We start from the raw sequence: 14,799 nt of genomic DNA on the forward strand, positions 1-14,799 counted from the left end.
TAATAAAAAAAAAAAGGATTTATAAAATGGATTGTTTGAACAAGCAGAAAGAAAAAAAAGAAAGCCTCCTTCAAAGCAGAAGCCAGGAGGCCATTTTAAAGTGCTCCATTTGCTGTGGGTGTTTTTTTTTCCACCTGGCAGGTGGCGAGCTGAAGAAATCATTACATGAGAAGAGGAGAAGGGAGGATACAAGCACACCTGTGGTTGTGCCAGGAGCTCCACCTCCATTCTCCAATCACAATCCCTGCATCCCCCGAGGGAAGGTGTGGCAAAGGGAGAGACACAAAGGGGGGAGAGAAAGGCAGAGGAAGGAAGAGATTGTGGGGGAGATTTACATGCCTCTTCATCAGTTGACAGAGAGCTGAAGTCAACCTTTTATTAATCATAACACACACAAAACACACCGGACTGAAGCTCTGAGAAAAGATTCCAGGGGTGTTTGTTGGGGGGTGGGGGGGGTGGGGGTGGTACCGGTGGACTTCCTGTGCGCACAAGCAGACCACAACCTATTTACCTTGATGACATGGGACTATTTCTGTCTGACGGCCGTAGGAGTGTAAGCAGCAGCAGCAGCAGCAGCAGCGGAAATCTGTGCTGTAATGCCACACAGACGGCTGGGCGGACACACGCAGGAACAACACACACATTCACACACACACACACACACACACACTCACACACACGGACGTGGCACAGAGGCTTCTGGTTACAAATCAGAGAACTAACACTTAAAGACAGATGGTCAATACTGCACTTGCCACCATGGAAATTGGTATAGGAATCACAGTTTGTTAAAAGCTTGTCTGTCCATCACGGTTGAACTGAGTGCATTATTAACTTGCAGATAACTAATTATCTCTTATCGCGTGTCACATCTACAGAGCTCGGCTCGACATGACATGAATTTACAGCATCCACTCAGTCCAAAATGGAATGTTTATTTCAATGTGACTCAACTTCTTACAAGCTCCTTATTCCCCTCCGGATGGACACAAGACATGTGTGACGTTTATTCATGTTTACAGTGGACACCGTCCTACACGTTTTCGACTTTACCCCAACCTCTCTCAGGGTAGAGATGATCTCATGGAGCAGTTGCTGGAAATGACATAATGACACATACAGATGGAGTCACGACCATCTCTGAGACCATCGTTGTGCTGACTTGAAAGAGAGAGAGAGCTGCACTGTGACTCATCACTTCTTTGCGGGTAATGTAGTGTTAACCCACAATGGATTTCACACCCGGGGCCTCAGAGCAGGATGAGGGGAAGATGGGGAGGACAAAAAAGCACAAGAGGGGTAGAGGAAATAAGACACGGGGGTAAAAGAGGGAGAGGAAATGTGTGTGTGTTTGTGTGTGCGGGAGAGAGAGGGGTGACATTATGGATGGAGGGTTGTTTCAGAGGGGGGTGTCCAAAAGAGGGAGAGTTTGCTGTAAGTGGCAAGAAATCCATACCACCTCTCTCCAAAGTACCTTTCTCACACACACACACACACACACACACACACACACACACACACACACACACACACACACACACACACACACACACACACACACACACACACACACACACACACACACACATACAAACTAGTGGAGTTGTAGTGTGTCTCTGTATCTGTTTTAATCCTTTTTCCACTCCCCCCTCCATTTCTTTTCACAGGACCTATCAACGCCATTCCGAGGTGCTATTTATAGGAGACCACTGTCCCCCCTGTCCCCCTGCCCCTGTGCAGCTCAGCCTCTGTGTGTGTGTGTGTGTGTGTGTCTTTCAGGGGAACCTCAGTAAACCAGTCCTTCACCGAACAGGATATATGGGAAAGCCAGTTACGAAGGTGTGTGTGTGTGTGTGTGTGTGTGTGTGTGTGTGTGTGTGTGTGTGTGTGTGTGTGTGTGTGTGTGTGTGTGTGTGTGTGTGTGTGTGTGTGTGTGTGTGTGTGTGTGTGTGTGTGTGCGTGCGTGTGCCAATGCAAGTAGGGGGAGGGGGTGAACAGACTTGATTTATCCCACCTGTCCAGTTGTTTCCGGTGAACGTGTGTCGATCCACTGACTGACGGCTGCAATGTATTCCACGAAGGCCGGAGGAGCACACAAATCATCCCTGGAAAGTGTGTGTATTTATTGCCATGAATGTGTCTGTTCTGGCACGTATGTTAATTGTGAAGAGCAAAGTGGGATAGACCGAGATTCCTGTTATACCCACACAGGGTTGATCACAGTACAGCGGGTTGACTTGCATGCTGCAGTGTGCCGGCTCAACACCCTGATGGAAGGTTGTGGTTATTGATTTATGAGCTCACAGTTAAATTGCGCCCTGCTTTGTGGCCTAATCAGCAACTGACACATCGGGTCCTCACACCATCGGTTTTTATGTGTTTTAAAGGTATAGGCCACATTTGGGCAGAATAAAAGTGGGTTAAAGTGATGGATGTTTCCTGTATTCGCAGCTCTTTTCAGAATAAAGAGGACAATATATTTTATTGTTTTTATTGCCAGTGTAGCCAGAGAAATGAAGTGTGAGTAAGGGGGTCCAACTTTAGTCCCGAGGGCTCCTGTTTTAGGTCTCTCCGTGTTTCAGGGGTGATACAATCGTTTGTTAAAGCAGGGGAAGCAAACGTACAGGACAGGGGCTATTCAGGATCAGTGTTGGGCACCACTGTTGTTAGACTGTATAAAGAGGATTTTACACAATCTTTATTTCCTTCCAGGGGCCAGTGGGGTAAACAGGTGTTTGGGTCTTTTAGGTGCGACTGACCTTCTGTATGAACTCATATACCGGTAAGTCTTTGGACTGAGAAGAAACCAGAGTACCATGAGAAAGACCTATGCATGCACCGGACATGTGTACAACAAGCTGACCACTACACCACTGTGCTGTTTCATGATGTAAAATATGGGAATACGCACATGTACTGATGAGATGATCAGATCCTCTCTCTCCTTGCCGTAGGTCCTGTCTTGGTGTGTGAGCTCAACAGAGGAATTCCTGCTGCTGTTCTGACTCTTTGAAACACTTTTTTAAGCTCCTAATGAGTTCACACATGGTAAAAATACCACCACAATAATCCCACCGCTGCTGCCTTTCACCCAATGTCAGTTGGGAGAGGCTTCGACCCTGCCGTCCAAACTTGGGTAGAAGCAAGCATAGAGCAGCGTCATTTCCAGCCATGGGTTCCTGGACCCCTTGTGGGGGGGGGGTTCCAGAGATCAAAGAGAGGACCAACGCTTTGCCTGTTCCAAGGTTGTCAACAATTAACACACTTAAAACAAAATGACACACATTTTAGGGTCCAAAACAGAACTTCAATCTGTCCATGGACGGATCCATGGGTTGATCAGGAAAAGAGAGTCCACTTGTATCCTCGATATAAGAAAGTGTTCAATATGCTATTTCTTCACGTTTAGTTTAATGCGAACAATGTTAGCAGAAACACTTGACAAACTAAAGTAAAATGGACAGTTTGTTTTCACCGCTCACTGGCAGGAATGTCAGGAGTGACGGGTGCTTTTGTCCACTTGACCAGCATTCCTTGGAAACACCTTCAAACCCTTCAAAAAAAAAAAACACTTGTGTGCATCAACAATGTCAGATGCTCACCCTTGCTTATCTTTGTTGTTGTTGCTGTTGTTTGTACATTAGTTATAACTGGAAAAAAAGAAAATGAACGGCAGGTGTGAAAACATAGAAACTCAGCTCCTATATCTGTTTACAACAAGCAGGCGGAACTCTCTGCCACAAGCAGCATACATCATGCACTCATCGTGTGAAAATATAGTGATGTGACAGATCAAATTAAACAGGAGAACATCAGCTATAAGCATATAAAGGCCATTTTAATATGCTAAATCATGTTTGTATGCTCAGTTTCACAGGCTTGATCATGTATATAGTATATCACAAGGTTGTTTCATCTTTAGGAGCTCTAATGACCTGACTTCATATGTGTTGTCCTGAAGTCTTACATGGGACTTTAGTATCTTCTGCTCAGATTGCCTCTCTGATTTCAAGGTTAACGCTCACTATTTAGCTCTTGCTGATTATTTTCTAGTTCTTGCGTAACTTCAGGTAGACAGCCAGCTGCAGCAGCTCGCAGGCAGTCACCGGCTCACCCTCCAAGCCGGAGTGCTCAATGTGCAGTTGTTGATTGGCGCCACTTTCTTGGTTTGGCTGTTCTTATTGTTTTCAAAAAATGTGGTCAGTGTCAAATTGAAGCCACAATTTAGATGTTCATTTATAAGTTGACGAGCAGAACAAGCCAGCAAATTTGGGAACAGGTGATAACAAGGACAAGGATGAGAAAAATGTGAGCCAAATTGTTAGTTATGGGTTTTTTTTTCTGTGGAGCCCAGGCTGCTACTTCTGTACGGAGGTGTGTGTGTGTGAATGTGGAATCAGAGCCAGGAATGGTGGCATCGCAGCACGAATGGCTTCACAAAAACAGATTTCATGCAAGATTTCAGGATGTCAAGGGGCTACTTTTAACTACATCTGTCAGCGCCTTCACATAACACTCTGGCAGCATGATACTCCCTTCGGCTAACTCGTGTACTCTCTCCTAAATGTGGCATAAATTCCAATATAAGTGTTCATACTGAGAAATAAAAAAATAAAAAAATGTGACCTGCATTTGATTTAGGACCACAAATTAAAAGTGGCCTAAATTTGAAATGAAAAGGTTAAGTTCCACGTGATTCAAAGCTGCTATGAAAAAAATAAAAATCTGATCTGAGTCACATATGAACAAAAAAAATCAGATCTGGGTCGCAGCATTCAGCAGCGAAAGTAACATATTTTTTTGAGGTATGAATGAAAAATAACACCCAAAAGCTGCTCAAACTGTGTGATACAAACAGGGTAGGTGATACAGCCTAAACCATCACGCCATGATAATAAGCCAGTGTTGCGTTTTTCGCCTCAATTTTGCTGCTCCATTGTGTCCAACAATCAGTTATTGCTGCTATAAAATTAAAAATGTTTGACCGCTTCCCATGTGCATAGCCTCGCTGCCTCAGCTGCAAAAACAAAGATTCACAACAATATTTAAAGATGATGGGAGACCCCAGCAGGCCATCAGCAGTTTTCTGAAAGTCTGATGTCTCACAGCACCAATCCAACACACTCTCAGACTGGACTCGGGGAAATGGAAGGTATTAATGGACATTATTTGACAAATAATTGAGGATCTACGAGAACACTGAACAGTGCAGGGACCCAGAAGTGACGTGGAAATGGAATCTGAAGGATTTAATCTGATTTGAAAGGAAAGTATGACAGAAAGAAAAAGAAAGAATGGAGTGAAGAGACTAGATCAAATGAAAAACAGAGGCTGGATGAAGTGTGTGTGTGTGTGTGTGTGTGTGTGTGTGTGTGTGTGTGTGTGTGTGTGTGTGTGTGTGTGTGTGTGTGTGTGTGTGTGTGTGTGTGTGTGTGTGTGTGTGTGTGTGTGTGATTGTGTGTGTGTGTGTGTGTGTGTGCAGCTGTGCAGTGACAGGGCGAAAGCAGAGGGGGTCCATTGTGGGTCTTTGTGTGGCTCAGATTGTCCTCTTCTCTGGGAAAGTGGAAACTCAACACTCCTCTCCAGAGGTCTGGTTACCAGGTGAGAGGGGAGGAGAGAGAGAGAGAGAGAGAGAGAGAGAGAGAGAGAGAGAGAGAGAGAGAGAGAGAGAGAGAGAGAGAGAGAGAGAGAGAGAGCTGCATAGGTGTGGAGAGAAAAACAGAAAAAGAAAAAAAGGGAGGGGAAAGACGTTGAGATTTCAGGAGCTGGAAAGGGAGATGGAAATTGAGAGAGAGAGAGAGAGAGAGAGATGGACAGAGAGATAGGAAGAACCTGCCTGAGAAAGAATAAACACAGGGAGATTGTGTTAAAATCCCACAAGGCTCCAAAAGTGGAGGATCAAAGCTGCTGCAGACCCTGAACACATTTCAAAATGTATTGTATACTGGGCTGAAGTGGCCTGCACGAGGGGAATGACACAAAATTACCTAGATCTTTATCAGTTACATTCCCTCTGCTGTGAAACCAAAGCCAATATTAAGAAATCATGACCTCCTCTGAAGCTTTATCCAAACGTCCAAAATCAATGTGACTATATCTGTACACAGGAAAGAAAAAATAAACTACTAAACTAAATGAATTTGATCCTCTTTTCTTTTTTTTTTTTCTTTTTTTTTTTTTACAATGAAACGTGATTCGACTGAACTAAACTGAACTCGGTAGCACTCACTTTTAACTTTGCTGTGCAACAACGCCTCCTCGTGGCCACCTATGGGATCATTAAACCCAAATCTCACATGTACAATCCATCCATCCATCCATCCATCCATCCATCCATCCATCCATCCATCCATCCATCCATCCATCCATCCATCCATCCGACTATGAGATCATTCAGTTCATTCACACCTATGTGCGATTTCAGTCACCAATTCAACTCAATCAGTTGTTTGACGGTTAAAATGGGATGAAAAGTGTTAAGCACCTGGAAAAAACCTAGAGAACATGCACACCTCATACCGAAAAGGCCTCAGACTCGAACTGATGATATTTCTGCTGTGAGCAGCATGCGGCCCTTCCCCCAACACACGTGAATAAAAAACAAACAAACATTTTGTGAAAACTTACATTTATTTTCTTGTATCACTTTTTTTTTTTACAAACTTTATAATTATATATTCATATGTATATATCTTACAAACATCACCGTAAACCCCGAACATCAAAAATTTACAAAGTACAAAGAAGAGGTACACTATCTAGCTAGAAGAAAGACCACTTCATTTCCATCTTGACTGATTTCTTTTTTCTTTTTTTCTTTTTTTTTAAGACATGTGTGATCAGAACAGAACAGGACAGCTAATTACAACCTATTTTTTGAAAGTAATACATTTCATTTAAGTATCCGTGGCCAAGTACAGTTTTTTCTTTCTTCTTCTTTCTCTCACACGGAATTATAGGAAATCTGTTTTTTAAAAATCTCTCTTTTGTAGCATACATCACCACATGCAACATGATATACGATCTGTCACTTTCTGAATGACATTCCCTCTTCTTGGCTGGTCATTGTGTGAGGTTATGGTCACATTTACACAATAGTTAACTATTACCTGATTTCTCCTCATGCTGTTATCGGCCAGGCAAAATGTGCAGAACCAAAACATGGAGTAACGATTTCTGAGCGCTTTGGTCGAACTCTGATACAGTACCATCGTTGATGTGTGAGAGAGGGCCGCAGGAGAGGAGGGAGCTGCAGCCGGAGTGACCATGTGTGTTTGACAGGAGTGTTTTTGTGGATGCTTTCTACTCTTTCTCCCTCGATATTGTCTGGAGTGGATTGTGGAGGCGGTAGCTCTGAGAACAGCTGCTTCTGACAAACACTGCGTAAACACTATGTGTGTCACTTGGGGATTGAGAGTGTGTGTGTGTGTGTGTGTGTGTGTGTGTGTGTGTGTGTGTGTGTGTGTGTGTGTGTGTGTGTGTGTGTGTGTGTGTGTGTGTGTGTGTGTGTGTGTGTGTGTGTGTGTGTGTGTGTGTGTGTGTGTGTGTGTGTGTGCTGAATGGGTGGTAGGACACTTTTTAAATTGCTGAGAGGAGCCTAACCATTTATCTAATAGCTGCTGAGTCTGTTTGAGACATGTGTTATGAGGCCAGTAGTTCTGAGCCTCACTTCTTTTTTTCTTTTTTTATCTATGAAAGCGATAAGCGTCAGTAATTAAAAGCAAATAAATTAACTAACTCATTTTAACCTCCGGCAACATAAAATACATTTCCTATAAGTGAATGGCAATCCTTTACAAACAGAGGCGGCTCAACTGTGTGTCGCGTGAGTCCTTCAGCTGCATGTATGTTCATCAGTGTGCATGCATGAGCGTACACTGTACGCCTATCAATAAATGTGAGAGGACGCGTGTATGCGTGTGCGTGCGAGTGTTTGCATGCGAGCTGGCAGGCATCACTGTCCTCCGCTGTAAGCATAGTCGGCCTTGTTGTGCATGACCAGTCTGTTCTCCACGAAGTAGAAGCTGTCTGAGCGGGTCTCGTAAGGACACTCCACCATCTGACGGACTGCAAAACACACAATGTATATGTGCGTCAGTGACTCTGTAAAGGCTTTTTAGTATCCAACCAAAGTAGTACTGCACAGATACTGGAAGTTACCACAACATTGGTTAAGCAGCTAAAATGCACAAATTGTCCATTGATAATCACAAAGTTCTCTGAAAGGATGAGCCACAATAGAAAAAAGTCAGTCCACAGGGAATTAATAAAGAACAGACCATATCATTAAATACAAATAAGTGATCAAAAAAAGTGACAGTACTCCATTTGACTGCATTACAGTGCCGTCCAACTTCAGGAATTACATGCGCATCATGTTTGATTCCGCATGCCAAGATTTACTTCCGTCAACCCAAAGTAACTAACGTGATTGAGGTGTCGTTGAAAGTTGTGGCTTTACAGTCTTTGTTGTGTGTTGCAGCTGAAGCAGACGTCGTGCTAATCGCCTGTCGATTTGCTGTTGGAAGAAAACATTGGCAGCAAACGTCTGCCGTCTGTCAGGATTTACAGAACCACTTCATTTGGCTAAATCTGAATATCCAATCCTCGTTTTAGCTTTGGCTGAACTCTGGGAAGTATTTTTACACACATTAACAACTCTATATTTTTTTGCACAATTGCACCACAATGGATTTCTTTACAGTGACGATGAAAGAAATGTCATGTTTGGTTTTCCCTCGTGTTTCAGGCAACATGCGTCTGTGATCAACTTTATGTCGACTTAAGCAAATGTTACATATTTACATTTACTGTGAGGCACAGCTCTGAACAAGTGGGACAGATGTGTTTAGTAGTGAGCGTCAAGACGTAACTACAATGACATGAAAACCTAATAACATAGCCTAAATTAAAGAACTTAAATGAAGCGTACATGACTTCTCAGGAAGCATCTGGCAATTTAGTAAAATATTAAGACAATCCATAACGACTCCTGAACATGTAACAGGGGATTTACTGATGTTTTACTGCTTATTAGGAACCTTTTCCTTAGTAGGTGATCCAACATACAATCAGAATAGATAAAATATACAACGTGAAGTCAGCAGAAGACATTAAATGTTTTGGGGTTTTTTTGTGGATATGTGGAGTCTTCCTAATAATAACATCATAACCAATGTGCTCAAGTATCCCCTTCTGCGGAGGAGATAACGTATTTCTCCATCTAATGTGATTGGAGGCACTTTAGGGACAGGCTGCACAAAACCAAACCAAAAGCAAAGTAGAGGTGCCGACGCTTTAGACTGAATTCTATCAATTCACTGTGAATCTACTCCCACTTTCGTGCTGCTCAAGTGTCGTCTCACACTGAATGGTGCATTTTGGGGTGACGGTAGTTCAGTAGTAAACGACTCTGTAACAGCCGGTAAGCTTCTTATTTTCCACAGTAGTCTAATTGCTACAATTCACTCTGGATTCACAATGTGTCTTTCATCAAAAGAATAAAATTTTTCCACTCTGGGTTTTTAAAAGCGAATTCTTCCCAAAATTTACAAGGACGGAGGCATTTCAGGAATCTTTTGGAAACACTGGTGTCTGGACAAATCCCACCCTGGGTCTGACCTGAATAATTATCCTCTTGAGGAATGAAGTTGGAGAGTTTTGTGCAAAAACCAACAGTGAAGCATTTAATTTCCAGAAAAGATGGCTTATATTTTATTTTATTAGGGACCGAGCACGAAAGGCCAGGACCCTACTGTATTTGTAATGTTTCTTAATGTTTTATCTTATTCCCGACGCCTCGTTGAGCCCAAATTTGACCCCCTAAACACGCTCAGAATCTCAACACATTTTGCACGCTCATCAAGACTGGCGAAAAATTTAAGGGAATTTAAAAAATAACCCCCAGAGTGCCCAAATGTGGAATGTCGTCGGGAGATCAAACCAAAACTCAATTGTTCGTCTCATCAAGACCTAAAAATCACGCGCTGATACCCCGCCTGACCGAAATCCACCAAGAAGTCCGCAATTTGCCTTTCAAAATACAATTTTCACCCCCTAAGAAAGGCCCTCATGCAAACGCTATCTCCTCTGAGGGCAAATATCGTACCGGCTTCAAAACCAGATTAAATGACAGAGGAGACTCTCCTGCTCAAAATTTCTGTTCAAATGTTGATGCAGTGGAGCAGTTTTGTTTTTATTAGTCGTCAAAGTTCCGAACGCCGAATCCCGCCGCCTGCCTCCTCTCATTCAAAGACATGGGAAAACCTCGAACAAGTGGCGACTGTGGCTAAACCGCGACTCTGATCGACAAAACGAGCAGATCAGAACTTGTCGAACAAGACGATGTAACACATGTGGGTAAAGTCCCATAAAACATGACCTTTTTGTCGAGACAGAACTTTGCCGTCATTTTTTTTTGTTCCCGCCATCTCAAGCGACATTTATCATTGAGTCAGACGGTCCAGATCAAGGCTGCTTGCACCTTCAATTTGTCTCGAAATCTTTGTTGAAAATGCACCCATTTACCAAATCACTATAATCAGAACACAAAAGATGAATTCTTTGTCAATTGAGCGGTTCGAGTCGCCTGCCGAGAATTCCTGTTGTGGTTCCGTGCCGCGGCGTGAGTTTTAGCAAAGTCCAAGCTAAAGCATAACTTTGTCAAAGCGGTCAAAGATCCATCCAGCCATCACTGATATCACTTTATCCAACTTTAAACGCTGGTGCCGGGGCCCGATCCGAGGTGAATAAAGGGAAGGATACAACCTGGAGAGGTCACTGGTCCAACAAACACAGTGAGACTCTTAAAATCTGTACAACAGTATGTGTCGGTGCAGTCCCAGCCGGCAGTGGTTGTGGCATGTCCGGGTCCGCGTAGTGTTTATGAGGTTTGAAAAGATGACTCACCCAGGCTCTCAGACAGCTGAGGGAACTCATAGATGTGCTCGCAGGTGTTACGGCTGTTCGGGATACAGAAGCCAAAGTCGAAGTCGAAGCTCTTGAGCAGGTGATCCCGAAAGTAGTGCCTCTCGATCATTCGGAAGTTGTTGAGAGGCCGGTTCCCCACGGTGAATTCCACCCTGGAGAAAAAGACACGAGGACATTTGATCTGCGGGTCTTGCGTTAATGCGTAATGACGACGGTCAGAGCATGTATGACAATGGTCGGTTGGGGGGTGGGGGGGGTGGGGGGGGTGTAGCTGCGAGAATCTAACGCCGCGGTTGTTGTCATTGTTTGCATGCGGAGCGAGACAGGCGTGTGTGAGTGACTCACGTAGCTCCCACGGTCCTCAGGCGCAGGAAGGCTGGGGTGAACTGGTAGCGTACGAATCGACCTGCACTGGCATCTCCCTCCCTGTTCTCCTCATCCTCATCTGACGGCCACAAGATTGGATCAAGACGACTTTCATGACTCACACTGAAGACTATTTTTAATCAAAACAAGCAGTGATGGACGTTTCCAAAGCCGGGATCCTGCTCTGAGTCATTTATTTTAAAATCAGTAGGGAGTTGTGATCTGCAGGGTCCGTACACTCTTTCTTATCTGTTTTTTTTTACTTCTTGGCTTGATAATTCACAATCAACAACTGTGTTACAGAGCAAAGAACAACAACAAATTTAATAATAAAAACAGTGTAAGGAGCATGTTGCAGTAACCTGTATGTGGTGGTTTGGCAATCTCAAACAGGACGGTGTCGCTCTCCAGGTCTCTGATCTTAAAGCGCACAAAGTCGATGTTATAGATGTTTTCCTCGGGTTTGCACAGGTACCCTGCAACACCGACACACACGACAGAGGGTCAGAGCAACGCTGAAGTTCTACTCACGAGTCCGTGTGCACACAACTCAGACACACACACACAGAGAGGCTGCGTGGACGCCGACAAAGGCTGACACGATGAGATAGGCCTGCCTGAACACAGACACACGCAACTTTGTATGCGTGCACACAGAGACATGATCGTAAAGTGAGATAAGATAAGACAAGCTGTGTGGCTACCGTGTCATGACTGAGCAGTGAGAGAGAGAGACGGAGAGACAGACATGACAAAATACCTCATTATTAAGAGACGGATCACTAAAACCATCGATCACAAGAAGTAAACAGTCACTATCCTAAGCAGATGTAGGTAAAGCTTCATGTTTGTTATTCTTATTTTAGTGTTATTTCTAAAACAATGACAAAACGTTTCCGCTGTACAAAATGTGCCGGTACGGTACGGTTCGGGGGGTTTTGTGCGTTCCCACCGCAAAAGTTGTGGCTGGTACAGAAATAACGTCCGCTCTGTCCAGACCAACGTGAAAGTTGCTGCTGCAGCGCAAAAAAACCCCCAAAAAACAAAACAACAACTGGTCAACAAAGCAGCTGGTGCTAAGTGGAGTATGTAAACAACAACAGAGGATTCATACGGGCCGGGTCGGGTCGGGTCGGGTCCCGCCCCGAGCTGAGACAACTGTTGTGACTTCACGTATCTACGGCGCTCACAATCCCGCCTACATTTTGAACGTACTCTCAGTGGAGGCGTGCAACAGAGTTTGGTGTCGGCGCGCTTTGCCGCACCGTACCGTTCCGTCCCGTCACATTTTGCGCTGTAGAAATGGAGCTTATGTGATTCTGTGTGATTCTGACATACGTAAATGTTTCGCTCAACAATGGTCGGTTTTGGGGGGGCCTTGTTGGAGAGGTTCAAAGGTTTCATTTTAACTACGCGTTCACTAAATCTGTAGACAATGTTTGAGGTTGTAGATTGCACCAGTTCCCTAATCAACATATAGGTTCCCAAAATTTTCACTCCACTTTACTGCGTCACACGTATCTTAAAGAGCATTTCAGAAAAAAATGGGCTTCAGTTTCATGTGGCATGAAATTGTAAATATATGTTGAAGCTTTCTTGGAAGTTCATCTCATCTTCTCTGGTGAGCGTTAATGGAATGGGCTGCTTTTCCAAACGTCTGTGTGTGATTGTATGGAGAGCAAGCTGGGAGGTTTGTTTGTTTGTTTGTTTGTTTGTTTGTTTGTTTGTTTGTTTGTTTGTTTGTTTGTTTTTAAAGTCCAGCGTCGGCTCTGAGCAGGCACAGGCCACTTCCCACATAAAGTCTGATAATTTATCTCATGACAGACATTTTAACAGCAGCACAGTCACATTTAGCAAATAACATTCTGCTGTGTCATATTTCAATGGAAACTTTGCTCGCCAGCAACTTCACAATGTACATTTGTTCACTCTAATGAGAACCAGACTACCAGCGCGGCAATAAATTCAGCCTTCACAATGGTACTGATGCTCGGATTTGCTTGAGATGGACAAAAACAGGGTCATTTCTTTGAATCTGTAAACACAACATCCTTTCAAAATAAACACAAATTTATTGTAAAACAACTTTGCCTAATTCTGTTGACTCCCTTTGTGTTTAAGAGTTGATTTTAATTCTAAAATTCTAGTTATCACTTTTCAAGCACGCCAAGGTTTGGCACCACCAAACTGAACACAAGAGGTTATGGAGGCGTTTCTATCAGGGCCTCTCAGGTTTGGATATCAGCCTCATGGTATCATTGACCTCTTCACAAATACTATCTAAGACACCCTTGTATTCAGTCGATGTTACAGTGTCTTATTTAGTTTAATTTTGTGTCTCTCGGTTAATCCAGCATTTTTTTCATTTCATTTCTCGTTGCTCCACATTAACTATATTTTGTTTATTCCTCCTATTTGATTTAATTCTGATTTCTATTGTTGCTGCATTTTTGTTGCCTTTACCATTTGTCCAAAAACTGCCTGCAAGTGATTTTGTCATGATGGTTTATTTAGTTGATTCAATGTTGTTTAACCCATGCTGTTGATTTCCTTTAACATAGTTGCTCCTTGTTTATTTTCCTGTCATTTTCTTACTCCACTTTATTGTAACTTGTTGTTTATGTCATTGAACTGCATCACACACATTTGCATTCATGTATTATTTCATTTGTTTGTCTGCACACATTTGGGACTATTCTTTGTATATATATATATATATATATATATATACATTTTTTTTTCCATTTTTCTTACTTGAAAATTTCGAGCAAATCTGTGTGAAGGTCTCTAACAAAGTGGCCTGTGAAGGTGTATTCCCTAAAAATCTTTATAATAAAGACTTTTCCCTCTGTTTTCTGTCATTCCTCGAGTTGATGGAGACTCCCGAGTGAAACACACGGATGCTGCATCCTGACATGTATTGATCATGTATCGAGGCCTTATTGAAGACCTCCCTGAGATGACATGGTCAGTAACTCTTCTCAAATCTGTGTGGCATCCTCTCATCTGATCGCAGCATCCGGGTGAACAGTCCACACAGACTCAAACCTCGAGTAGCGACCCGCAGTCCCAGCACGTCCTCCGGGGTGATGCGTCCGCCCTGTGTCCGGAGGTCCTCCTCCGTCACGGGCCTGCTCTCCACCTGGCTCCTCCGGGACTTGAGCCTCTTCAGGACCCCTCCGCCGGGCTTGCGGTCCCGCGCGGGAGCCGCAGTGCCGTGCCCGCCGCCGGAGACGTTCTCAGCAACAGGCGCGTCGCTGCGGGCTTTGGCTCCGCTCATCGTCGACCCTCGGCGGTTTCCCCCACAACTCCGCGCTCCCCGTTTCAGCCGCACGATATAGGAATCGGAAGGCGGAGAAGATGGCGCCGCGGACGTCGGGTGTCGGTGGAAGTGTCGGTGAACTGTCAGGCTCTTGTTTTTGTACGCACATGCTATGCAGTTGCCATGACAACCCGTCCAACCGAGCCAGCCGAGAGTGCCGTGTGCTGCCTCTAGACTCC

The 14,799-nt window shown here is 44.0% G+C and overlaps 1 protein-coding gene across 1 annotated transcript; it reads right to left on the minus strand.

Moving 5' to 3' along the window:
* Positions 1–7,957: 7,957 nt before the first annotated feature.
* LOC308108657 (protein unc-119 homolog B-like) lies at positions 7,958–14,578 on the minus strand (the record flags this gene model as incomplete). Its single annotated transcript, XM_080461794.1, has 5 exons — positions 7,958–8,070; positions 10,912–11,084; positions 11,278–11,377; positions 11,661–11,774; positions 14,347–14,578. 5 exons carry the CDS (start codon positions 14,576–14,578, stop codon positions 7,958–7,960), a joined length of 732 nt encoding a protein of 243 aa, XP_080317920.1.
* Between the last annotated feature and the right edge of the window lie 221 nt (positions 14,579–14,799).

Source organism: Lipophrys pholis, assembly GCF_963383615.2.
Source record: "Lipophrys pholis genome assembly, chromosome: 4".
Classification (NCBI taxonomy): domain Eukaryota; kingdom Metazoa; phylum Chordata; class Actinopteri; order Blenniiformes; family Blenniidae; genus Lipophrys; species Lipophrys pholis.